General features: G+C 37.2%; 1 protein-coding gene across 7 annotated transcripts in view; it reads right to left on the bottom strand.

Annotated features, from left to right (window-relative positions):
- The window catches only part of tns1b (tensin 1b), a 224,740-nt gene that overhangs the window by 175,450 nt on the left and 23,096 nt on the right, over positions 1-26,194 (bottom strand). For 3 of the 7 annotated variants that reach the window (XM_084421598.1, XM_084421599.1, XM_084421600.1), the window contains exon 1: positions 20,388-20,736. The exons of 3 other annotated variants lie outside the window; for them this stretch is intronic. In XM_084421598.1, coding sequence (XP_084277724.1) covers positions 20,388-20,402 — 15 coding nt within the window. In that variant the 5' untranslated portion in view covers positions 20,403-20,736. Of the gene's footprint in view, positions 1-5,746; positions 5,881-20,387; positions 20,737-26,194 lie in introns of those variants that run through there. One more of the 7 variants, XM_084421593.1, reaches the window with a different exon arrangement.

Genomic DNA, 26,194 nt, shown 5'->3' with positions numbered 1-26,194 from the left:
AATAGTTAACATGTATAGCATCATTACAGACATTTTCTCAATTGTAAATTAGTATAAATTAATGAATTCGTATTTTTATTAACACTTTAATGCATTCTCATACTGAATAAAAGCATTTAAACTCATCAAAAGTGACAGTAAAAACATTTATAATGTTAAATTAATGCTGTTCTTCTGAACTTTCTATTCATCAAAGAATCAAGAAAAAAAATTTCATGATTTTGACAAAAATATTAACTGTTTTAAACAGATTTTTTCTTGAGCAGTAAATCAGCATATTAGAATGATTTCTGAAGGATCATGTGACACTGAAGACTGGAGTAATGATGCTGAAAATTCAGCTTTGCATCACAGGAATAAATTACATTTTAAAATATATTCAAACAGAAAACATTATTTTAAACTGTAATAATATTTCACAATATTACTGTTTTTACTGTATTTTAATCAAATAAATGCAGCCGTGGTGAGCATAGAAGACTTCTTTCACAAACATCAAAAACCATTCAGACCCCAAACTTATGAACGGTAGAGTATGTATTGATTCAAGTCATTGGTTTTCTCTTTGCAGTGAATGTAAGAAGCATTTGATTCAAATCTGATTAAAAGTTTCTGCAATTTTAAATTGCATCACTGCAAATGTTACACTTTATTTTAAGGTGTCTTTATAACACTGTAATTTACAGTAAGTACTGAGTTAGATTAAGCAACTACATGTACTTACTATAGGGTTAGGATTTGGTTTGGGGTTAGTTGCATGTAAGTATGAATAATTTATAGTTATTACTATAATTGCTGCATATGTAACAGTGACACTGTAAAATAAAGTGTTACCGATAAAACTTCTCAGCATTGTCACACTTACTTTCAGCCCACGTAAGAATAATATCCAAAACATTTTTTTTACCACTTTATGAGTGCAAAACCAGTTTAACTCAAAGCAAACAGCCTGAACTCTGACTTAGTGTAAAAATGCCCTTAAACTAAGATAAAAGTGTCAAATGTCACACCAAAAGACAAACTGAATCATGTCTGAGAGACACAGCATCAGAGCTGAAGACGAACGGAGTGACAGACGCTGGAGGAGGAGCCTGAGGAACACACAGCATCAACATGGTTCGACCTTCAGCAAAGTCTTCCCTTGCAAAAAAAACACAAGCATTATTCGTATTGCCTCCATTATGGAAATAAAGCTTTCTCTTTCTTTCGTTCTCTCCGACCGGACAGTCTGTGTCAAACGGGGTCGAGTACAGACTGGGGACAGTACTGACTGAGATGGAGCGATTGCTTTTTAGCTAGAGGACAGGGATGAGGATTAAAGGAGCAGAGGAAGGAAGGAAGTATGGGAGGACAGGAAAGGAGGAGAGCAGGGCTGGTAGTAGAAATGCCACATCCAGTAGAGATTTCAATCCCGCGTGTAACACAGCTCACATCACCGAACGTGTCATTGAGTGATGATGTAAAACCCCGGACAAGTTTTCTTGCGTGCGTCCGTTTTTAACGCGTCTTGACTGCCGTACAGTCTGACATTTAAGACAACTGACATCTTACAGTGTGACGTGGCTTACAGCGAGGATCATGTTCGTACAGTCTGACAAGCAACATAGCAATATAATATTAAAACTATAATAAATCGCACACTGTGCACCCGGCTTAAGAAAGATATGATCATCGAGAGATAAATGAAAACATTACTTGTTTTCAATTACTGTGTTTTGCAATGAAGTGACATCAATTGTTGAATATTCTCTTATGGACACTTGCCCCCCCAAACACACACACACACAGCATCTGTTCCTCTCTTCCATCCGTGGAAAACAATGAAGATACACCCACTCTGACTTCACGTGTAACAGCACGTTTTCCTGAGTGGTCTTTCTGAAAGGACTAGCACATACACACAGACACACACACACACACACACCCTCCAAGCAGAACACAAAAAGCGTAAACATCTCTCCTCTCACAATGACTATCGTCAAAAACACGAGGGTCTGAATCCTCCAGTGGTTTGATGTCATTCTAACCTATTACATACCACCGCTGCGAGAGCCAAAGCAAACGAACAAACCCTACGCTTATCAAACATATCTTGCTTGAAAACTCAGGAAATCCAGGCAGTTTAATCTGTCTTTTTTTTTTCCCACATCATTGTGTTTCTCTGCTTGTCAAACTTTTAATGTAACATGTATGTTTGCACAGTTTGAAAGGAACCAGCGCAGGGCCAGATCCTCATCAGAAGCTCACGGGTGTGTTATCTCATCCTCAGTAACTGTGAGAACTCCATGCTCACATAATTACCTGATATCTAATACACTGCTATTACTAATGAAAAGTGCCGCATGACTTAATAACATTACTCATACCACAGTGACAATCTCGTTTCTTTGACATTGTAAGTAAATGTTTAACTCAATACACTCTGAACAATGATTTAAAGAATGAGAAAACAAGACCATACACGTTCATATTAAGCTGTAACACGTGCCCTATTCAAAAAAACTTGTGAGATCTCTACACACTTATAATAGTGTGTGTGTAGGTTTGGCTATACTTGTGAGCGCCAAATGTCCTCTCTTATATAGTGAGATATAACAACCGACTAGTGAGGACATTTTGCTGACATTTGCATTTTGTCTTATGAATCGGTTTTAAAAGTTTATTTAAATCTAGTGTTTTGCACATGTTTCTGTGATGGTAGGTTTAGGTGTAGAGGTTGGGTTAGGTGATAGACTTGCATTGATTTTAGATCAGGTTAATGATATTTTCTATGCAATGTCCTCACTAATATAGTGAAACAAACATATCTATCTATCTATCTACTGTATCTATCTATCTATATATATTTTATGATTGTCATATGTGTGATATTTGGCCAGTGTGCATTTAGCATAAATGTTGCTATCAGAGATGGTGTTAAGGACGTTACGTCCATCTCAGATGACCTACTCGTCTCCCTCTGCCAAGTGTGTGAGTGCCGTTTAATTTACGAGCAGAAAGGACATTAGGCAAATGAGAGGAAAAGTGCTTCATCTTGCCCAATGATAAAGGCCAGATGAAAACAGCAACGACTGCAATCAAAATGTCAATATCCTGAAATTGATTTTAGGGTGAAAGAGAAATGCTTGCTAAGATCACATTATGTCCGCCAACCCTCTCCATGTACCAACGGCTGGGCAGGACATACTGACTTTGTTTCTTAATTGACACATGGCAACGTGTGTGTATATGACAGCACAATACTACAAGCTATCTGTGCACAATTAAAGCAGAAATCTGAAATTATGTTTCTGCCACTACTGGCACCACAGAAAAGTGCAAACAACTGTCAATACAGTCCTAACAGAGTGATTTCTGGCTAGAATATGCTGCAAACTAGACCCGATTTTATGTCAAAAGTCTAATAACAGTGTTCACCACGTCCTCAGAGCCCCTCATTGTCACAATGGCTGGTAATATCCGCTGCTGTTATATGAACAATCGTAAATACATCTGACCCTTTTGTCCGTGTCTCTTTTGCCTCCCTCATTCTCTACACATGTCTGGTGTCTCTGTGGATGCTTGATTTGTGGCCAGACCAGCAGATACAAGCACAAAGACGTTTCTGGCCTTTCTCCAAGCAGCCTGGTCTCATATTCAGAGTGCAGAACAGGCTATATCACCAAAATTCACCACTGTCCCAAAATCCTTCATTGTGAAGCATTCTGCAGTGAGCCATGATAAGCATGTGGTTGTATGGAGGCCCTGAGCCAATGTGGAATTGGTACAATGGTCTGTACACCGCAGATATCGAGTGCTCTTTATCCATGCTAAATGCTCATTTGACATGCATGGATTATCATCCAGAAAACATCATTTTTGACAGAGTCCGAACGTGCCAACACGGATGGGGAAGATGAAGGCACATGGTGCAACGATAAGATTATAGAGGAAGAGGAAGATTAATAATGCCTAAAAAACGCACTTCTAGTTCTGAATGTCTCATATCACATTCATAACGCAATGCAAATGTCATTGCATTTATGCATTCGGTACACTCATTTATTCAAAGCGACTTAAAAAATGCAGGAGAATCGAACTGCATGCAAAATACAACACTGCCATTCAAAAGTCTCTTATGCTCACCAAGGCTGTGTTTATTTGATAAAAAAAATAAAAATAATAATAGTAGTAACATTGTGAAATATTATTGCAGTTTAAAATAGCCGTTTTCTATCTGAATATATTTAAAATGTAATTTATTCCTGTGATGCAAAGCTGAATTTTCAGCATCATTACTCCAGTCTTCAGTGTCACATGATCCTTCCGCAATCATTCTAATGCTGATTTTGCTGCTTAAGAAATATTTCTTATTATCATCAATGTTGATATTTTATCAATGTCATATTTTAGTTGAAATTTTCTTTGAGTTTTTGATGAACAGAAGGTTCAAAAGAACAGCATTTATTTGAAGAAATCTTTTGAAGTATTGTATACAAATGTATGTACTGTCATATTTGATCAATTGAATGTGTCCTTTCTAAATAAAAGTATTAATTTCTACAAAACGGATCTATCTTTGGACACTTTGTTGGTTTTATACCATTAACAGGAGCAAAGCGGCATGCAAATCAATCTGAGACAATCGAGTGCGAACAATCGAAGACAATCTGAGGTTATTCTGAGACAATCGAAGTAGTGAATCGAAGAGTCCCGAAAGAGTTTGCATTTTATGATGACCCAGACAGAAATGAAGCGATCGCCCAATCACAAGTTGCAGCACCTCTCACAGTTCATTAGAGGACACATATAAAGGAGCATGGGACAAAACAGTCCCTCAAAACAAAAAGTAGTTCCTTAAAATAACCATTGATAGTGAGGCAATAAGTATAAATACTATTCTATGTATTTATTTCTATGAAATATTAAACCATTATTAACCAAGTATTAACCATTATAAACCAAATAGTCACCCAAACTGTTTTGAGATGTGAGAAGCCAAATGCTCCAAAAGAGAGATGAAACTACACTGTAAAAAAGATTTTTCAGAGTTTAAAAATAAAACAAATATTACTGTACTGGAGTGTTTTAAAACAAAATACATTTTCAAGTCTTTCTACTTCAAAATTTCATTTAATTCAATGTTACTTGCCATTTCTTTGTAATTCTCTGTGAAATATTTCAGTGTACCAAACTGAACCGCACACCAATTTCTACCTGAATCCACCAGACAGCGCAGAGTGAACCCATTTACTTCAGCAGTCACCTTATAGTACAACACAAATCAATTTAGTAAGAGCATGTGGAACGATTATATAAAAAAACATTTAATTTATACCTAAAGTGAATGTAAACAGATGTAAAATTGGATCAGTGCATTAGGCCTTTGTGGTATAGGATTTACTTTTATGGAGCTCTACAAGCTAACTGTCGAAATAGGAACAATTTAGTCATGCACACGAGCAGTGCATTGTTATGATAATCAATTGAGTGGCTGTAAAAGCACACGGTGAGCTCGAGATGACATTTTACAACCTGCAATATTTCAAACGTACCACAACCTACAGTTATTAAAGGACATTCACTTAAGCAGAGTGTTGTGGCTGTAAAAACCTACGCATCCTCTTAGTGATTGACACTGTGGATTACACCGTGTCATCAGGTCAAGAACAAACAGGTAAATGCACCAACTAGTCTAAAACAGTAAACATGAAAAGCAATGGTTCAAAACGAGGTCATGCAACTGTACTTGAGGAGAAGGGTTTACCTTCCCCGTCCTGGACAGTTTAAGCGGAAAGAGGCAAAAGAAGAGGAACTTCCCCCAGTTGAGAAGAGCCGCGAAGCACCAGTTCAGACGGGCCATCCTGGTTCGTACCTCGCACCCTGAACGTCCTTCTACAATATCCCAGCACACTCGATTCAATTATGTTCCTGTCGCGAGGATAAAAGGAAGCCAGCCTGCGAAGTGAAGATCTAAAGTGAAACTACCAGTACCTCTTCATTCACTCGCTCAGTTCTCTCTGAGACTCAGATTCGGTGTACCCCTGATGGAGCGCGAGCTGCCTCTCACTCTCTGGATGCTGCAGTGCACATCCAGCCATGAGAAGCAGCGGAGAGGAGGGGGAATGGAGCCGGGGGGGAGGGAAGGGGTTCACAGCGTTCATCACAGACAGAGAAACACCAAGACCAAAATTACCACAACACTAGTCTTGGATACAAACAAAAACTGACTGGTAACTCTCTGGTAAATCTCAAATGACAAACCGACCCTTTCTGATGTAAGTGATGTGCATAATTCAAATCAAACACTAACACTGCCTAATAAAGCATACTGTATGCATCTTTTAACGACTATTCCATTGAATTCACTAAAGAACACAGTAAATCCAATGGACAAATAGAATAGAATAGAATAGAATAGAATAGAATAGAATAGAATAGAATAGAATAGAATAGAATAGAATAGAATAGAATAGAATAGAATAGAATAGACCTTGCTGTAGCTTGCGAATTTGTTGTGCATAAGAAACGTTGAATTATTCAATGAAGATTCACAATCAATATGACAGTGTGATGTTTTTGTTTAGTTTTTTCCCAAATCAAACTCTAAAACTGTCTAATAAAGAAAATTCATTTTCTAACAATTTTTCCATTGGATTGAACAGGGAACGCAGTAAAACCAATGGAGGAATAGAATAGAATAGAATAGAATAGAATAGAATAGAATAGAATAGAATAGAATAGAATAGAATAGAATAGAATAGAATAGAATAGAATAGAATAGAATAGAATAGAATAGAATAGTTCGAGACTCAGACTCGCTGTCCCAGTTTAAAACTAGATTAAAGACGCATCTCTTTAGCCAAGCATTCACATAATACTACCTTTTATACTACAGTTGAATCAGATTGAATGCATTAATATTATGAACAGCAGCTACGCTAATTATATCAGCCTCCCATGGAAACTACAGATGCCCCAACACCCGTGCAGAGACGACTCGACGCCTGTGAAGAGACGACTCGACGCTGGCGATATGTTTATGCCCTAAATTAATACATGATTAACTAACTGTATTTTTCTATGTACATTTCTGAAATGCACTTTCTGTAAAGCTGCTTTGAAACAATATGTATTGTGAAAAGCGCTATACAAATAAATTTGAATTGAATTGAATTGAATAGAATAGAACCAAAATAAAAAGCTATATTTACCTACATATATTTTTACTTGTATTTACTACCTTTTGGGGTGTAATTCATTGGAATAGAGTGTGAACTGATTCATGAAAATGAATTGAACTTACGAACTTTTGTTTTTGCTACTGAAGTTTACATCAGAGACACTATTAAAACATTTGTCAATATTTGTAAAAATGCAAATATACTGTGTATGTATATTAAACACATAGTGTACATATATTATACACATATATTGCAGTACAGCAATGAAAGATGAGATTTTGCATTACCGTAATGAAAAATGCAAAATCTTAAAGGATTGAAAAATGGGCTTAATTTTCTTTAAGCAAAATTTAAATGTATTGTGAATACATATATCACCCAGCCCTATAGCGGACACATCACTTTGATTCAAGATGCCATAACATCACATCCACGGGTACAATGGAAAATGACATGTAGAAATGAGCAGATGAAATGGAGTACAGCACCCCAGGGAGATCCTGTTAGGACAGGAAGGAGAAGCATAATTAAGATTGACTAGCTCTAACAAATTGCAAAATGGGCTTGCTCTTGACCCTGTGGGACGTTTCTGCCTGTCTGAGTAAACGCTCTCATTAGGAATATTAAGAATAACAGATTTCACAATCACAACAGACCCGCAGTCACATCTGACGGGTACATTATGCTCATGGAGAGAGCGATATGAACTAAAAGAGCAGTAGATGAAATATTAGCCATGAATGAATGCAGAAAGTATATATAGAATCTTAAATCTAAATGTCAAAACAAGCACAGGGTTTTTATAGCAGATGAAGAATTGAGGAGAAACAGCTGATGCCTCAGTTTTACAACATGACAAATATGGCCAATGAAAAACTCAGAGGACATGTAGAACTGCACCATCCCATAATACAACAATCACATCAGTATTCAAAGCTAAAGTATGAATGTAAGGCATCATAATTGTCCACTGATCTAAAATACCTTTTGGCTAACAGCAATCCAATAATGCATTGTGACAAAAACATATTTGAGATATACTTACAACCCAATACTAAAAAACATAAAAATGTTTGAAATTAAATTGCACTATTATTATACTAGTAGCCTGTGTTTAGCTTAAACTAAAGAAATCAACAGAATCCCATACAAATCAGTCACGTATGAGGTTTTTATGCTGCTATAGTCCACTGTATCAATTTCCTCTCAGGTAAATGCAGCATGCATCCATTACAAAGCTGGAAGTGGATACGGCATGTGCCTATGATCAAACACCTTTAATCTTCTGCATGAATGCCTGTTTTATTGAGACAGAACAGAATCAGTTTATAGTCTCTTTTTGAGAACACTGGGAAAAATGGAGGGGGTACAGTTTTTGGATAGGATGCTGAGCGGACTGTGACTAATTCAGTGGTGGTTTCAGACCGGACTGGCAGTGGGAGATAGAGCGAGTCTGGTTCTGTGCCAGACTAGCACAGCCAGTATCATTTCACAATATGCACACTGTACAAAATGGGATGTTGATTTAGGATGTCACACAACAGCCCTTTTTCTGGAAATACTGATATCATACAAATCAAAGTGCACAAAAGCAACATGAAAATAGTTGTAGATTAGGAACAACTTTTCCTCACATGCATGCCATAAACGAAATAAAGTGACACAATGTTGCAGTGAATTTTGCAGACATGCAATGTTACAAAGGATTTCTATTTCAAATAAATCTTTTCTTTTTTTTTACTTTCTATTCATCAAAAAATCCTGAAAAAAATGCATCACGGTTTCCACAAAAATATGAAGCAGCACAACTGTATTATTATTACACAATATTACTTCAGCAGCAAATCAGCATTTTAGAATGATTTCTGAAGGATCATGTGACATTGAAGATTGAAGTAATGATGCTGAAAATGCAGCTTTGCATCACAGAAATAAATTATATTTTACAATACATTCAAATAGAAAACAGTACTTTTAAATTGTAATAATATTTACTGTAATGCTGCATATATGAGCATCAGTCTTTGTGAACAAAAAGAGACTTCTTGCTGTAGAGAAAAACTAAATAAAACATCCTAAGGTAGTTTGCAAGTCATAGCTGGTTTACCAGCCAAGTCAAACAGTGACAAGTACACAAAAACCCAAAACTAGTAAAACAGATGAGCCTAACCAGCTCGAGCAGGCGGAGAGACTGGTTTATCCGACCTAGGCTGGTTAAAACTGGATTTTTCAGCAGTTTTACATGGCTAAGACCAATCCCTAACCCCCTAAAAATGTGCACCATCTCAACACAAACCATACCACTCCCTGCAGATGTCCATATTAAATTAGTTCATCACAAAAATAATGGACAGATCTCCATCAGATGCAACCATTCGCTCAGTGTCTCTGTGTATTACTCATAAAATCATAGAGGATGTGGCTCTGCTCGCTTTGTGAGGGGGAAATGAGATGGAGAGAAAAAATAAAAAATCTGGGAAATCTGCAAACGTGTGGATACATAACCTCGGCCTGGGTGGGTCTCTGCTGTGTCCTGTTTTCCAGAGAACACTTCACGCTTTCATCCAAAAACTGGAAAAAATACAGTTTTGACAGCTGCGTTATCTTCCATTACAGAAAGAGAAATGATACGCTGCCATCTCCTCTGATAAGTGTGAATGCCTTCAGGACATCAAACACACGATCGCATGACACACACAAGATCCGTGTTTTCTACAGAAGCGCTCTGATAGTGTCGGACATGAAAAGGCAGGAGACAGCTGGGTGGGGAATGGAGAAGCTTCCTGTTTGAGCTGAAAAAAACTAAAACTTAGAAGCGTGTTTGTTCCTCGAAACCTGGGTTTTTCTGGGAAGTCAGGAGAGACACTGTGCTTAGTTTTCATTGTTTTATGGTCATTGTTTAGGATAGTGAAAAGGAAAGGGCAGGCCCCTGAAGAGAGCGTTTATCTACCTGACGCTGTTCCTGAGCTAATAAACAACCCCACATCTGCACTGTGCATGATATTAAAATTATCATGAGTTAAAGGCAGGGTTACACTTTATTTCGATAATCCACTTTATGCATTCTACTAACTATAAGTAACTTTTCAACTACATGTCAACTGACTCTCATTAGAGTATTGGTAGACTGTAGTAGACTGTCAGTAGACTGTTAGGAGAATAAGTTGACTTGTAGTTGCCAAGCTACTTATAGTCAGTAGATTATCTGTTGGGGGACCAACAAAATAAAGAGTTAGCAGATGTTAAATAGAGGATGTATCAGTCTACTAATACTCTAATGACTGATAGTTGACATGTAGCTGCAAAGTTACTTATAGTTAGTAGAATGTGGACTATCGAAATAAAGTGTTACCAAAGGCAGTACAACAAACTCTACAATAATCAGCCTAATAAATATTTGATGTTTTAAATTAATTGGATGAATGCGGTGACTTTGGACATAGCCATGGTCAAGATGATCTACTGAAGTTCAAACTGAGCATCAGAAATGGAGAAGAAAGGTGATTTAAGTTACTTTGAACGTGGCATGGTTGTTGGTCAGAAACTGCTGATATACTGGGATTTTCACGCATAATCATCTCTATGATTTACAGAGGGTGACAGTTCTGAGGGTGAAAATGCCATGTTGATGTCAGAGGTCAGAGGAGAATGGCCAGACTGGTTCAAGCTGATGGAAAGGCAACAGTAACTCAAATAACCCCTTGTTACAACCGAGGTCTGCAGAAGAGCATCTCTGAACCAACAACACGTCCAACCTTGAAGAAGATGGGCTACAGCAGCAGAAGATCGCACTGGTGACACTCTTGTCAGCCGAGAACAGCAAACTGAGACTAAAATTCACACAGGCTCACCAAAATTGGACAATTGAAGATTGAAAAAACGTTGCCTGGTCTGATGAATCTTAATTTTTGCAGCGACATTCAGTATAAACAGTAATTTGGTATAAACAACATGAATGCATTGATCAATCCTGCCTTGTATTAACGGTTCAGGCTGCTGGTTGTGTAATGGTGTGATTTTTTTTCTTGGCACACTTTGGGCACCTTAGTACCAATTGAGCATTGTTTAAACGCCACAGCCTACCTGAGTATTGTTGCTGACCATGTCCATCCCTTTATGATCTTCTGATGGCAACTTCCAGCAGGATAATACGTCATACCACAAAGCTCAAATCATCTCAAACTAGTTTCTTGAACATGACCATCAGTTCACTATACTCAAATGGCCGCCACAGTTACCAGATTTCAATCCATTTGAGCACGTTTGGGAAGAGGTGGAACGAATGATCATTTCACAACCATCAATCACATACACTGCATTTAAACTACTCAGAAAACATGAAAACAAAAATACCCCAGCAACCAAAAAACTGCATTAGCAGATAAAGTAATTACACAGTCCCATGCTGCACTGCAGGTTGAAGGAAGATATTTGCATCCTCATGCATAACCAAAGATATCATTTTAATTGCAATATAGCCCAATTTTTTGTTGCTTAATTGAAATCGACCAACAAAGACAAGAGGTAAAGGATGTGAACGGCCTTTAATATCCATCCAGGGTCGGCGCCAGGACATATGGAACGAGGGGGCCTCGTTGTGTCACTGGGGGGGCATACCTCTCCCACCCTCAATAATAATAATACACCCACTTTTAATTAAAACAACAACAACCTCTATAAATCCATGATTGCTTGAATGATCAAGCACGTTAGGTGTTTTAGACGAATACAGATTATGAATAAAGAGTAGAAGTTGACTGAAAAAAAAAAATACTTAACGAGCTGCTAGTGACGTAATTTATTTAATCGCCTGTCGCAAGTGAAAATGCAAAGTTGCAAAGCTGATTTTATTCTAGTAAAACTAAATTAATTTACAAAAAGAAAAAATATATAGGCTATATATATATTTTTTTTTTAAATAGGCCTATATATATCGTCGCTGTCGGGCGGAATCCTCGTATCTCTCAGGAAATTAAAAAAACGGCATATTTTTTTAGTTATTAAACATTGTATCGTTAAAGTTGGTGTTATACCTTATATTGCTATCCTATACTGTTGTGTACCAACATTAACACAACATTTCCCCAAAATCATGTTTAATCGATATGAGTGATGCATGCAATACCAAAATACTAGGCTGTCTAAAATAGGCGGAAATTAATCTGCATGCAAACAAAGTCAGCGGTCGCGTTGAGCCTTTTGACAAGAGAAAAGGCTTCAGTAGTTAACCAAAGCTAACGACTGGTTACATACATCTTCCTAAACTCCATTTTAAAGGTTTAAGAGCTATAAGTGAAGCAGAACAAAAAACGATGAGCTGACTAACGTTAGGCTGTCTAATAGGCGGAAATTAGACCAGTAGACCTACCTTTTTTCTCCCATAAATAAAAACCTTGCTACTTGGGGTATTTTACATGCACAGTGCCAACTTCGAGTCAGTAAAATAATAAAAACAATAATTTAATGCTGGTATCCAAAACATTTAATTCAATTCAAGTATTATATTAGATACATTTTAAAACTTCAATGCACACGTATAATAAGCCTAGTAATAATAAGCCTAGTAATAAGTAGACATTTAAAATACATCAATAACTGATATCATAGTTTAACCATAGACTGTAAAAAATAGAGTTTAACACAGATAAAATCAGAGTTAAGGCTTGCTTTACGTGTTGCTCGACGAGGACTTCTTAATCGTTGTGACTTTTCAATCCTGAGGAGACAAAATGCCGCGAGCCTCCCGCCCGCCGCGGAGTGAGGAAGAGGTGGAGTTATGAGGATTCTCAGACAGTTAAGTGTCCAATGGAGTTAAGAGATTTGCTCTCAAGCTATTTTCAACACTTTAGATTGGTTAATAATTTGTAAAAATAACAGTACCACGTGGGGACTGACCAATAGCATCAATTTGTGAAAAAATATGAAATTGACCAAATTTGGATATACGAGGTTTCCACCCGACAGGCGACAGCGACAATATGTAGTTAATTATATGTCAGGAATAAGAGGGCACAGTGGAACCGTCACCATGCCTGTTGCTGAGTCTCAACGGATGAAATCGCGCTCCGAGGCATGGTGGTGTGCTGACCAGAGGTGAGGGGGCACAGTAACCTAGGTGGCCGGGCCAGGCCCCCTGGGGCCCCCTCGTGGCGCCGACCCTGTATCCATCCGTTAAGCTTGCTCAGCATGCTGTGGGAAAAACAGTGAGAGTGGCTGTGCTTAATCAAATTAGATTTTGTGTGTGTGTGTGTGTGTGTGTGCCCTACGGCTGATGTTTTTTATAGATACTGCACCATGAGCCAGTGCTACACTCAGTCCCATACATGCTATTCACTGAGGAAAATGAATAACTCCCTCTAGAATAACTTCCGCAGACCCGTTTTCTGTGCGCACAGCAAAAAGGAGGTTCATTTTCAATTTTAACTCTCTCATATCTCATAGCTACTGTATGTCAGTACAAGAATGTTGAGGTCTGGCGAACCACCATGACATCATATGATATGCTGAGTGACTGATTTGAAACACTCTATATAGGCATATCTATAGGTTTCCCTTAACCGTAATGCTCAGTTTAGTGTATATTACAGTGAGAATAATATTAAACCAAAGCAATATCACTTTCTGCACATTAATACACCTCTGTACCAGTTCTTACATATACAAATAGATGCAAACCTCAACATAACATCAGTGACCGATGAAATCAATTACCCTTTCACCTCCTCCTATTGATCCTAAAGCCATTCAGAGGATTGAACAGTCTACAAATGGAGACACATGACAAGCGTCTGACTAATGAATAGAAATTTCTCATTCAAAGGATCCAGATTTGAAAACATGCCCTTGAAAACATGCATCCATGCATAAAATACAGGACATTAAGCAACCCAGAGCATTTGCTCACAGGAACATATGCATGTAGAACGCAAAAAATGCTGACATTAGTGATGGGATATTTGATGGTCCTTAAACGCTAGCATTAGACTGATAAAGACTTTTCAATGGCTGATACTATTTTAAAAAAGAGTAGAAAGGATAACAGGGCTAGATAATAAATCAAATAAATATTAACAATAATTTCCCAATAATGTCGCAGACCATACATAAAATTAATCTTAATGAATATCACAATTATTTTAACTATAACACATTTATTAATTTAGCATATGCTAAAGAAGGTTTATTTTTGCATTTATTAAATATTAAATATATGAATTCCATTCAATTTAGGCTGAAATAAAATTAAATACAATATACAATTAAAATTAAAATTACCTTGGCAACAAACTGAAAAGAAATAAAGTTGAAGTACTGAAATCACTAAGACTGAAATAAAAATAAATTAAAGCTAAATAGAAATATTTAAAGAAAAACAGAAACTAATCAAATTCACAAAAGCAGTATTAAAATTAACAAAATATAAAAGCCAATTCTAAATCTTAACAAATACCATAGTACATAAATAATTCTAAAATAAAAGTTTCAAAGCAAATACATGAATATTAATATATTTAGTACTGTCAATAGACTGAAAATACTGGCATGTACTTTTTGTTGTTGTTGCATAATACAATTTGAGATACAGCAATTATCTCACTTATTTTACACAATATTAACTTAAAAATCACCCAAAAAACCCCAACAAAAAACCCCATTAGAAACGTGCATTATTCATTGCTTTTGAAATGCATGGAAGGGGGAACTACTACTTCTGTTACTCGGCCTAATGGACGTGTTATCATCAGCCAATGCAGATTATCCCAAAAAGGCCTGGCATGAGGCAAAACATAATTTTATCACAACTGAACACTCTCAAACTGAGAGAGAGGAAGAAAAGAAAATAGGAGGAGGGGTAGCAGGATTAGCCAAAGTATCCTGGGCCGCACCAGCCCCACAATGAAGCTTTAATTGGACTCCTTTTGTCTCGAAATTGAACATTTCTGTGTGGGCCTTTAAGAACCTGCACAAAGGAGGGGAAAGGGAGGGAAAGAAAAGGCAAAAGAGGAGGAAAACGGGGAAGAATATCCTCTTCAACTCTCTTCACTCAGGATATTTGGTGCCAGTGTCTTATCAAAGCTCTGAGATGGCTCATGGGGTCTCTTCCTCCACCTGAACAAGTGCTTGTTTAAGCCCGCTATTGAATGGAAGCTAATCAGAGGGAGTGTGGGAACCCAAGCATACAGCCTAACGGAGATTCATCCTTACGAAGGAACCTTCACCTATGCCAGGCAGCGTTTCCCGCCCATATTATATATATGAAATAAAATAAAACAAAACAAAACATTAAGCTACACTGATTCCACATAAAGTATGTGTAGTATAAAAATTAATTAATGAATTAATTAAATTACATTTTAAAAAATGTAATAAATCATTAGGCTAATCTGATTCCACATACAGTGTATGTAGCATTTTGAAAGCAGATTTGGTCACTGCTGTGACATGTTGAGGTCCTTACTTCTAATGGAGGATGTTTCTAATCAGCTCCCGAGGATTCCCCCACAGGGACAATGCTTGAAAGAGAGGGGCATAACGGGGTCATGCAGGCTCGACCCCCAGACTGCTATGCAATCATCTACGCATTTAATGAAGGTTGTGCTTGCACATCCTCTCCATTAAGAAAAAAGGGAATGAAGCAGTAAAAAGCCATTGAGGGACTCTCTCAGTAAGTCTCTCTCATCCCTCATTCAAACACCATCCATTGTTATGTGAGGTCTGGCTGTTCCTCATGGGAATCTGTGAGGTGTTAGAAGATGATGACCATTCCTTGCACAACATACTTGGGGTATAAATTCAAACACACACTGCTTTATTGTTATAACATTCACCTTACCAGGGAAGCAAAATACATTGATTATCAGCTGATAATCATTCAGGTCAATAATGGATATTTAATAGTGCGCACTCATTTCTGCCTATTTTAATATCTCCACAGCATGCATTTTGTGTTCTGTTGATGTGCTATGAGAAAAAAAGACCAAATTACAATTCAGTATGGAAATGTGTACAAAAAAAAGAGCCAATCAATTCAGTATGCAAATATTACGATGACACCACAGCTATCGATTTAACTTTCAATGCTGCTGAGTGTTAATACATTTTCAAACTTTGCATTTCTTACAAAGTATCATGTTTGGCAAAAATAGAAACCTATTGAAATTAGAATGAACTCCTATCAGAATGTTTGAAGATCATCGATACAGTAATGCCTGTGAAAACACAACGCTCTTTTGCGCTCTAAACTCATTTACTGCACTGCAATGAGATCTGCGTTTGTTCTCTAGTGCATTCTGGTTCCACTGTATTCATAACTGCTGTGTCTTTCCACATTGATGAATGGCCGAGGGGCATGCAGGGCTGCCAGGGGAGCATTTTATGTAAGAGATAGCTAATCCCATTACTCTCCTAGCTGGAACATTGCAGTGTGCCGCACTGCCAGAGGCTGAGAGTTTTGGCCCGTGACTGAAGCATTAAGCCGGGAGAGGGAGGGAAGAGCCCGTCCCACTATAACCTGCTCCATGGATGACTTTGAATCACACACACAAATATCATATCAAAGCTATTATGAGATAGAATACTGTGTAGGCTTCCAAGAGAAAGAGCAAGACAGTGAAGAAAATAAACACCTACTATATATATATATATATATATATATATATATATATATATATATATATATATATATATATATATATTACTCGTAATACTCCACTCTATGAATGAATCAAATAGATATCTGTTCTGAAACAAATATAAGGCTCAGTGACAGATAAGGATGTCTAAGATGAAGGATAGGGGAAATCTCTGTAATCTGTATTCGTGCTGGTAATAGGATATATATTTTGACTTTAACCAATTCATCATTCAGCCATTTTAATTTATTTTTGAGTAACTTTTTGAGAGATCCAGCCACAAAAAAAGAGCTTTGGATCATTGTTGAGCCAAAATATTTCTGCGACAATTCTCATTAAAGACTCACAATATGGAAACAGAAGCCGTACCACCTCTTTCCCAAGAGAAAATTCAAAGGTCACTGTTTTGGCCAGTAGCTCTGCAACGCCATCCAGTGATTGTAGAAGAAGCTGTTGTTTTGATCCACAGTCTGAGTCCATAAAGCCTGTCACTAAGAGGAAGAACCTCCAGCAGGACCCGACCGAGGAGACATGCCTCACTTGTGCAGACACGCTTCACTTGTGGGCTCCTATAGTGTGAAGTGCACATAAAGACCATCCTGAGGGTTAAATAGACCCAGGTTCAATGACCTGCAGGAACTGTGACCAGGAATTTGAGACATTCACAACACAAAGCCATCAAGATACATCAAAACAGTTGTGCCGAAGCCATGCCAGCACTGTCAAAGCCCTCAAGCTTTTCATGGATCGGTCATCTGACTCTTTGTTATGGTCTGTGCTTCTAACCTTTGCTGGTGAACTCTTGTACATCGGCAGCTTATTTCCTCAGACCAACCAACATGAGTGGTGGCAACTGATGTTAAATGGACTAAGCAGACAATGTGGGGAAGAGTCCTAATGACAGGACTGTTGTTTAAAGTTCCTTCCACCCAATGTAAAAGGTTTTTGTTTGTCCTTCAAACTGCACAGCAATTACAATGTATAGAATTGGTGAAACACCAATTATTATGACTAATCTACAATTTCTGTCATGACAACTCTGAGTGTTTGGCATAGTAATGGTTATGACAATGTTTAGATGTCTGGTCTTGCTGGAATAGATCTGCTACACTGCTGATGCTGTTGGTTATTGCAGCTGCTACTGCCAATACATACACAACACGCTGCTGTAAGACATGCTGCTGCTGTACAATATGGCATACATGAATTACCCATAGCAGATCAATACAGGTGGAGCTGGGGAAGGTGGAGGGTTTCTGAAAGTGCGCTGGACTGCTACAGCAAATGCTGACCAAATATTTGAAGGTTGAGCAGCGAGCTCATTGGCTACTGAATACAGTAGGAACCAATCAGCTGTGCCCTATAGAGAATGATGTGATTGCACGCAGATTGAGTTAAGGTCCTATCAGCCTGCGCCATCTAGAGTTTCATGACAGAACTGTGCATTTATCCACCAAACTACAGTAATAATCAAATATTACTGTATAACCTACACTGTAAAATAAAAATGACTTAGTCAACCTATGCAGTTAATTTAAGTTAAGTCAACTAACAACTTTTGAAAACTCAAAAACCATTAACTCTTTTTTTTGAAAACTCCATTTGAAAACTCTTTTATCATTATGTTTGATTTTCAATGCTCACTACAAGACATGGGCATTATTTGCCTCTTAAAACTGGCAAACATATTACACCGATAGGTAAATATATTAAACTGCACAGATACCTCAATGCAATGTCAAACACAATGAGATCAAACAATTTTAATTAAGTAAAAATAGGAACTCTAAACTATATGACAGCTACAGCAGCATAAATTAAGCCAGTAAAATGTAAAAGCAATGATAATTTTTTAATAATATTTCCCACATTATTATTTCAAGGTGCTATGCATAATGGGACCTTGCAAAACATTGTTTAGATGGCTCAATTTGGAAAGTTGGGATTTGAGTAAATAAGGTCAATAAAGCAACTTTTGTTAGCAACATTTAGAGTAATCTTGACTACTCCTGCTAAAAACTTTTTGTTCAAGCTACTTCTACATTTACTACTTCTACTTTACATTTGTTAAAGGAATATTTTGCAGTGCACTGAAAAAAAAAAAAAAACATTTTCAATAACACGATTATATGATGTCATTTCTGCGGGTACATTTGCTCAAGCCTAGGTGCTAGAAAACAACAACAAGACCAAAAACAGTTTACAAGGAATGGAAACCCCATTATTTTATCCTAGAGGCACCATTCATTCAACATGAATGGTTTTGAAAAATCCTGTCCCACTTAGCAGCAGCCAGAAATCAATTTTGAGCAACTTGGCAATCTTAAGCTGACACCAGATTCACCCCATTCACAAACAAACGCATTTAGACAGCACAGGAAAACTGTGAAACGCTCATGCCCTCCAGCAAAAAAGACAAACAATGATCCCAGACTGTGGCAATCTGTAAGAGGTGCTGCATTGGTTGTAGTAGTAAACAAGAACATCGTCACTGGTTTGTTGTTCTACCTGTCCTGTAGCAAACCTCACTGACATGTCGGGACTTGGAGCCGTGTTGGTTACACTTTGTATCTTGTTTTTCCTAACCCAGATTCAGAGTCAGATAAGACAAGAGCTGAAAAACACAGCCTGAGGGGCTGTGATTTAAATATCTGTATTATCACAGTCGTAGCCTTCGTTTTGTAATGTTACGGGTCATGCTGAAATAACACATCATGATCCATTACCACTTTTCAACCCTAGTCAAAAAAAACGTATTTCAAACTCAGTTTTAATACACTACTTCACTTAATAATATACATCAAAATACAACAAAATGTATTTCCGGTCCTTATATCAACCTTAATAAATCTACATTCTCTGAAACTACAGAGGGGTCCAAACGTCTAAGGCCACTAATAAAAAATACATTCTCTACTACACTCTCCATATGGATTTTTGAAATACCTTTGATTCAGATTAATTTGCTAATGAATAATTCTGACCATTCTGTGTATCGGTTTGACCAATTCATTAAAAAAAAAAACGACACTGTTCACTCACATATTTTACAGCAGAGCAGAACCAGGAAAATGTATTCTCACTCTAGAACTTTCTAAACATTTCCATGATTTAAGATTTTATTTGTTTCCATGGCAAAAGCAATACATACAAATCTTACATTTCCATGTTTTCCATGATCGTAAGAACCCTGTTTCTAATTTAATACAGCAATGTTCATTAACTCACTAAAGCTGCATTAATTTGACCAGAAAATACCGTGAAACGAGTAATATTTTATGTTTTCTGTTTTAAAGTGTAATTTCTTCCTGTGAATTTTCAGCATTATTACTCCAGACTGCAAGAACATCTCATAATCTGTATAAAAAGTTTAACATGATCATTTTTAGATAAGTGACCTAGAAATAGTGCAGATTATTAAGTATGTCTTTTCTTGATTATTTCCAGGATAAAAAAAAAAAACAGCACTGTATATTATGTATAAAGTAAATGTCTTTTTTTACACATTCTGTCATCAATTCTCACTAGTCATAAGTCTGTAATGCTCCACGTCGCCCATATGGAGAGATAGAGAGGTCAACGAGCAACTCACCGTCCAGAGGGACATCGCACAGCCTTCTGTCCCGTGAGTCTAAGAAGAACCTCCAGGTGTCAACCAGTCCAGCCTCACTCTTATCATACAGCTGAACTGGATTCACGGTTCTGCCTATGAGTGTATCCCAGCCCTCCTCAGCAGTGCACACTGAGAACAAGAGCCTGGATGTCTGGCCTTTGTTCTGACATATTTCCTGAGCTGCATTGTTAGCCATGGAAAGGAAACGCATGCATTCTCGCACACACTTTTCTGCGAGATTCTCCTGGGGGGATGCGATCGTCGGACAACATGCAGTGTGCTAGGAGCCCGACATTGTTTTTCTTTCCTTCACGCTTTTTCCGAGGTCAAAGTTTAACCGGTGCCTCACACAGGGCTACAGTTAAAGAGAAGACTCTTAACATCCATGTTGATCATTTACAGAAGTTTCCAAGCTTGCCTGACCAGACGATCATCCCCGCCACCCACACATGGCTCTGACATGACATTATTAGAATAGGAGGCCTTATTTACATGTTCATCAACACAGCGTGTTTGAATCTACGAGGTCAAAAGCCAAGGTGTGTAAAATATAATTAGCTGCTGTCACAACACAACTCAATAAAACTGAGATACTCTCCGCTCTAGTTAATCCATTTTAACGTTTAAATTCATTCAGCATATTTTCCCCCAAAATTAGTGAAAATGCTTCTTTTCTTTTTTTTAGGATTCTTTGATGAATAGAAAGTTCAAAAGAACAGCATTTATCTGAAATAGAAAACTTTTGTGCCATTATAAACGTCTTTACTTAATATTTTTTTATCAATTTAATGCATCCTTGCTGAATAAAAGTATTAATTTCTTTAATTTCCTTCCAAAAAAAAATGTAAAAGCATCTGACCTCAAACTTTTGAAAGGTTGTGTATAATGTTACAAAAGCTTTCTATTTCAGATAAATACTATTCTTTTAAACTTTCTATTCATCAAAGAATACTGGGAAAAAAAAGTCTGTTTTCAACGTTGATAATAATAATAAATGTTTCCTGAGCAGCAAATCAGCATATTAGAATGATTTATTAGATCAAATAAACGCATGTATGTATGTATGTATGTATACACACACACACACATAATGTGTCATTAATATATATATATATATATATATATATATATATATATATATATATATATATATATATATATATATATATATATATATATATATATATATATATATACATACATACACTGTAAAAAAATTCTAAGCCTCCCAAATCAAAAATTTCAAGTGACCGATAACATCTAAATTTTTCAATTGGCCCAAGTGAAATTCTGTAAATTTCAATTGGCCCAAGTGAAAATCTGTACATTTAATTTTATAATTTACAGAATTTCACTTGGGCCAATTGAAAAATTTAGATGTTATCGGTCACTTGAAATTTTTGCTTTGGGAGGGTTAGAAATTTTTTCAGTGTATTATATATATATAAATATATAATGTATGTGTCATTAATATATATATATATTAAAAATCTATTTTTGCACCCCTAGTGGTCAGAAATGTATTTTCCAGTATGTCAGTACTGCTGTAAAGTAGATAAGCCAATGCTATTCAAGCCAAGCCACTTAACACGGTTTCCCATGGTTACCAAGGTGGTACATCTATAAATCTGTACCCAGGCATCAAAATGGCAAAAGGCTGGCCTGTGGGAGGGGGTTAAACACAGAGCCCGGGCCTGCATGCATTAGCTCTTCAAACCTCACTGCCATGAGCAGAATTAGCACGGGGTGAATGTGTCAGGGGTGAGAGCCACTTGAAATTTAAAGGCCAGACGGGTCACAACCCCATAACCAGCAGCGGGGGAGCGCTTTAATGAATGCCCTGAACACCTCTCAACATCATCTCCTGTTGTTTTCAGGTTTAAATTAAAGTGTGAAAGACAGATAGAGGTGAGATATAAGGGAGAGGCTGCTCTTTTCTATGCACCGACAGGTATTAAATAACACGTCTGTGGGCAGACTTGTCACAGGACATTCTGTGAACACGTCCTCCATTAAAGGAGGTAGATTTACTGTCCCCTTGAGCGGTGACCATGTTTTCATTTGGCGAAAGCTGTGTGACATGGTGCCCTGAGGAGAGAACATCAAGCTCCTGCCTCGACGAGTCAAATTCATCTCCGCCAGCACACACACACACACACACACACACACACAGACACACTGTATGTGTCATTATATGAGCCAACATACTGTTATTGTACAAATTGATTTATGTTTTTTAATTGTTAAAGCTTTCAAGCTAAATCCACAAACTTTTTTTGTAGCTTATTAGATTCATGGTTTGCAAGTAGAGAATGATGAAAAGTCCCCCAAATTCCCAATCATGATGACTGAATGCTCAGTGAAAAGTCGTATGATAACTTTGGGGCGAGGAACTAAATAAATGTAATTATTTATTGCAAATCTTCCCCTTCCGCTGCAACTCTCTAATTCCATTCTCCATTCCACATATTTGAGTTGGCGGCTGTCAATGACATCAATCCTGGTGTGACCATCATCAATGCACCATTTTTTAATCTAAGCTTTGCCGGGGGGAGGGATTATAAGTGAATATCGACTTTCGGTCTGTTCCTCACACAAAGCCATACAGTAGGATTTCTACAATCTCAATGATTGTTCCGCAATTTTGTTTTACAATTTTTTGTTGTTACAGACAGACAGACAGACAGACAGACAGACAGATAGATAGATAGATAGATAGATAGATAGATAGATAGATAGATAGATAGATAGATAGATAGATAGATAGATAGATAGATAGATAGATAGATAGATAGATAGATAGATAGATAGATAGATAGATAGATGCAAGGGAATAAATAATTGTTAAAGACAATTGATCCATGTTTGTCTCTTATTCACTATTAAAAAATTGTTTCCCACTACAATAGACAGACAGATAGACAGACAGATAGACAGATAGACAGATAGATAGATAGATAGATAGATAGATAGATAGATAGATAGATAGATAGATAGATAGATAGATAGATAGATAGATAGATAGATATGCTGAAAAAAATAGACTGCAATTTCGTTTGGTGGCACTAGTGGTGCAGAAATCTTTAACTGCGGAATATGTTTGTGTGTGTGATGGTGTGTGCATGCCTGACAAGCCTTGAATTCAACAAAGTCATGTGAAGGAGGGTATAAATAGAAGCACTCTCTCAGAACAGACTGTTCCCCGGTGCCGGTCAGCTGTGAATGTGTCGGATGTGAACCTGAGTCCTGAGTCCTGACTGTGAGCACCTTGAGAAAATCCCCACACACACACACACACAGCACAGGAAACACACTGTCCTCACCCACAGGAAACGTTCCAGCTAGACAACAAAACAACCTGCTGCAGCTAACTATAGTAACCTCTGGCCCAGTCCACCTCCTCGTAACTGGACAGGAAGTGATGTGGGCAGGACCACGCGCCACTACACTGGCTCCTGAGGGACGCCATCACACCGCATAACAAACAAGCCAAACAACAGTGAAGCAATCACTAGTGGTCAGCTAAGGCACTGTGCATCTGCTGTATTGTGTCCACTTCTATTCAGATTTCAAGAGGAGTCTCCCCAATATAATGACTATCTACATCAGTTAGACAGACAGACAAACAGACAGATTGATTTGTGGCTTTAGATTAATAAATGAACGAATAAACGAACGAACAAATGATTCGAGTTGAATGTTTTTTCAGTGAACCTCCTATAATAAAAAAATAAAAATAAAAAAAAAATTGTGTCTTTACAATGAATAAATAGTCTAATTGTCAGTATATTTTTTCAGTCAGCCTCCAATAAATCAAAAGTTCTGTGGAAAAATAAATGTGGACAAATATATACAACATGACGTTTCAAGCCCAAAAAATTTTCATGGTCAATTTTTTTGTAAACCTCCTATAGTGATCGATGGATTGATAACCCTATTAAAACACGTTTTGTGGCTTTTACTACATACTGTATCTTTCAGATGTGATATAACTATAGCTTGTTGGCTACAAAAATAAAGAAATAATTGAAGCCCCAATATGTCCTGCACAAAATTGCTGTTCCAATAGTCTGACCAATGGCAGACAAGTATTTGGGAAACTAGTAGAGTAAATTTTATGCAGAGTAAAATTTCCAAAGAAAACATAAACACACAAATTTCCAAAGCAAATTATAAAACGCACACACCAAACACAAGCAGTGGGAAACACTAAGACAATTACAGCCTGCACTGTCAATCATCGGTAAACAGTTTATACGTGTGAAGAACATACAACCGCATCATTAATATGTATTTATCTGTGAACGAATAGTGCACGTTTTCTAAGAAAGGGTGATGACAAACGGGTAGCGCTTGTAAATATTAGTTTTTATTGAGGGCATTCAGTCCATGATTACTTAGCTTTGTGTCGGTTCGCGCTGGAAAATGGAGGTTTGTTTGGTGAGGGGCAGTTGTGGCTGTGAAGATGCCGTGTCTTGTTAGCTATGAGATGGGTACGGAGGGGAGGCCGTGGAGCGTGTGAACTCTTTAGGGGATTAGATATTTCGGCCCCTCCTGTGAAGATCTGTGTGAGCAATTACCATCACACAGACACGATGGATGGATGGATGGATGGATGGATGGATGGATGGATGGATGGATGGATGGATGGATGGATGGATGGATGGATGGATGGATGGATGGATGGATGGATGGATGGATGGATGGATGGATGGATGGATGGATGGATGGATGGATGGATGGATGGATGGATGGATGGATGGATGGATGGATGGATGGATGGATGGATGGATGGATGGATGGATGGATGGATGGAATTATTTTTAGTAGTATTATTATTATTTAATTAGCATTTATTTATCATCTACATAGTAATAATAAACATTGTTATACTAATAAAAAGTAGTATCATTATATAAATAATAAATAAATGATCATAAATACATAACTATTTATTAAATAATAAAAATGTATAAATATATAAAGAATTATACAGTATATAGTACATTTTAGTCTATTTGAATGTATTATTTTTATTAATTAATTAATTATTTGATTCATTAATACAATTATATAAAATGTGTATGTGTATATGTATTTTAGTATATTAGTATATACTAAATATATATACATATATATATATATATATGATCTGTCATTCCATACAATCCGGCACAGATTTCGGAATCTTGACCAACAGCTTGACCACAGCAGTGGTGATTGTGCTTTGTTTTAACAATACCTCCACCTTGTGGCCAGTGACTAATGTCTTATTGTCTTAAGAACAACCATTAAAAAAAGGCTTTACTGACACTATAAGGTGGAAGTGATTCCAATACATATATATAAACACAAACATTAACTTGCAGGTCTGTGATGTTGACTGTGTGGTCATGTGTAGTGAGTGACTTCTGCCAGATGTCATTCACTGATCACAGAACACAAAACCATAATCATCAGTTTTCACCACCTGCTTCTCAGTCACTCCTCACCTCAGCGTCATCAGCTACTGCCTGGCGAGCACACACAAACTAGTCGTGCGTGTTAAAACACACAAGATGCAGTTCTTAGCCTTGTTCCTGCAATAAATGACACAACAGTGAGGAACGCCACAGCCTGTTAACGCCTGATTGTTAATGCTTTTGGTTGACAGATATAATAAAATTTGTATGGGTCATTCCTGTTATGCAGTACCTGGTGAACTCCAAACACTAAAACTTTATGAATTATAACTTGATTGTTTACACAATAGCCTAAAAAAATGGAAATAAAGTTAGCCATTAGCA

Source organism: Rutilus rutilus, assembly GCF_951802725.1.
Source record: "Rutilus rutilus genome assembly, chromosome: 10".
Taxonomy (NCBI): Eukaryota; Metazoa; Chordata; class Actinopteri; order Cypriniformes; family Leuciscidae; genus Rutilus; species Rutilus rutilus.
The sequence above is the reverse complement of the archived record's forward strand: the minus strand, read 5'-3'. Positions and strand labels throughout refer to the sequence as shown.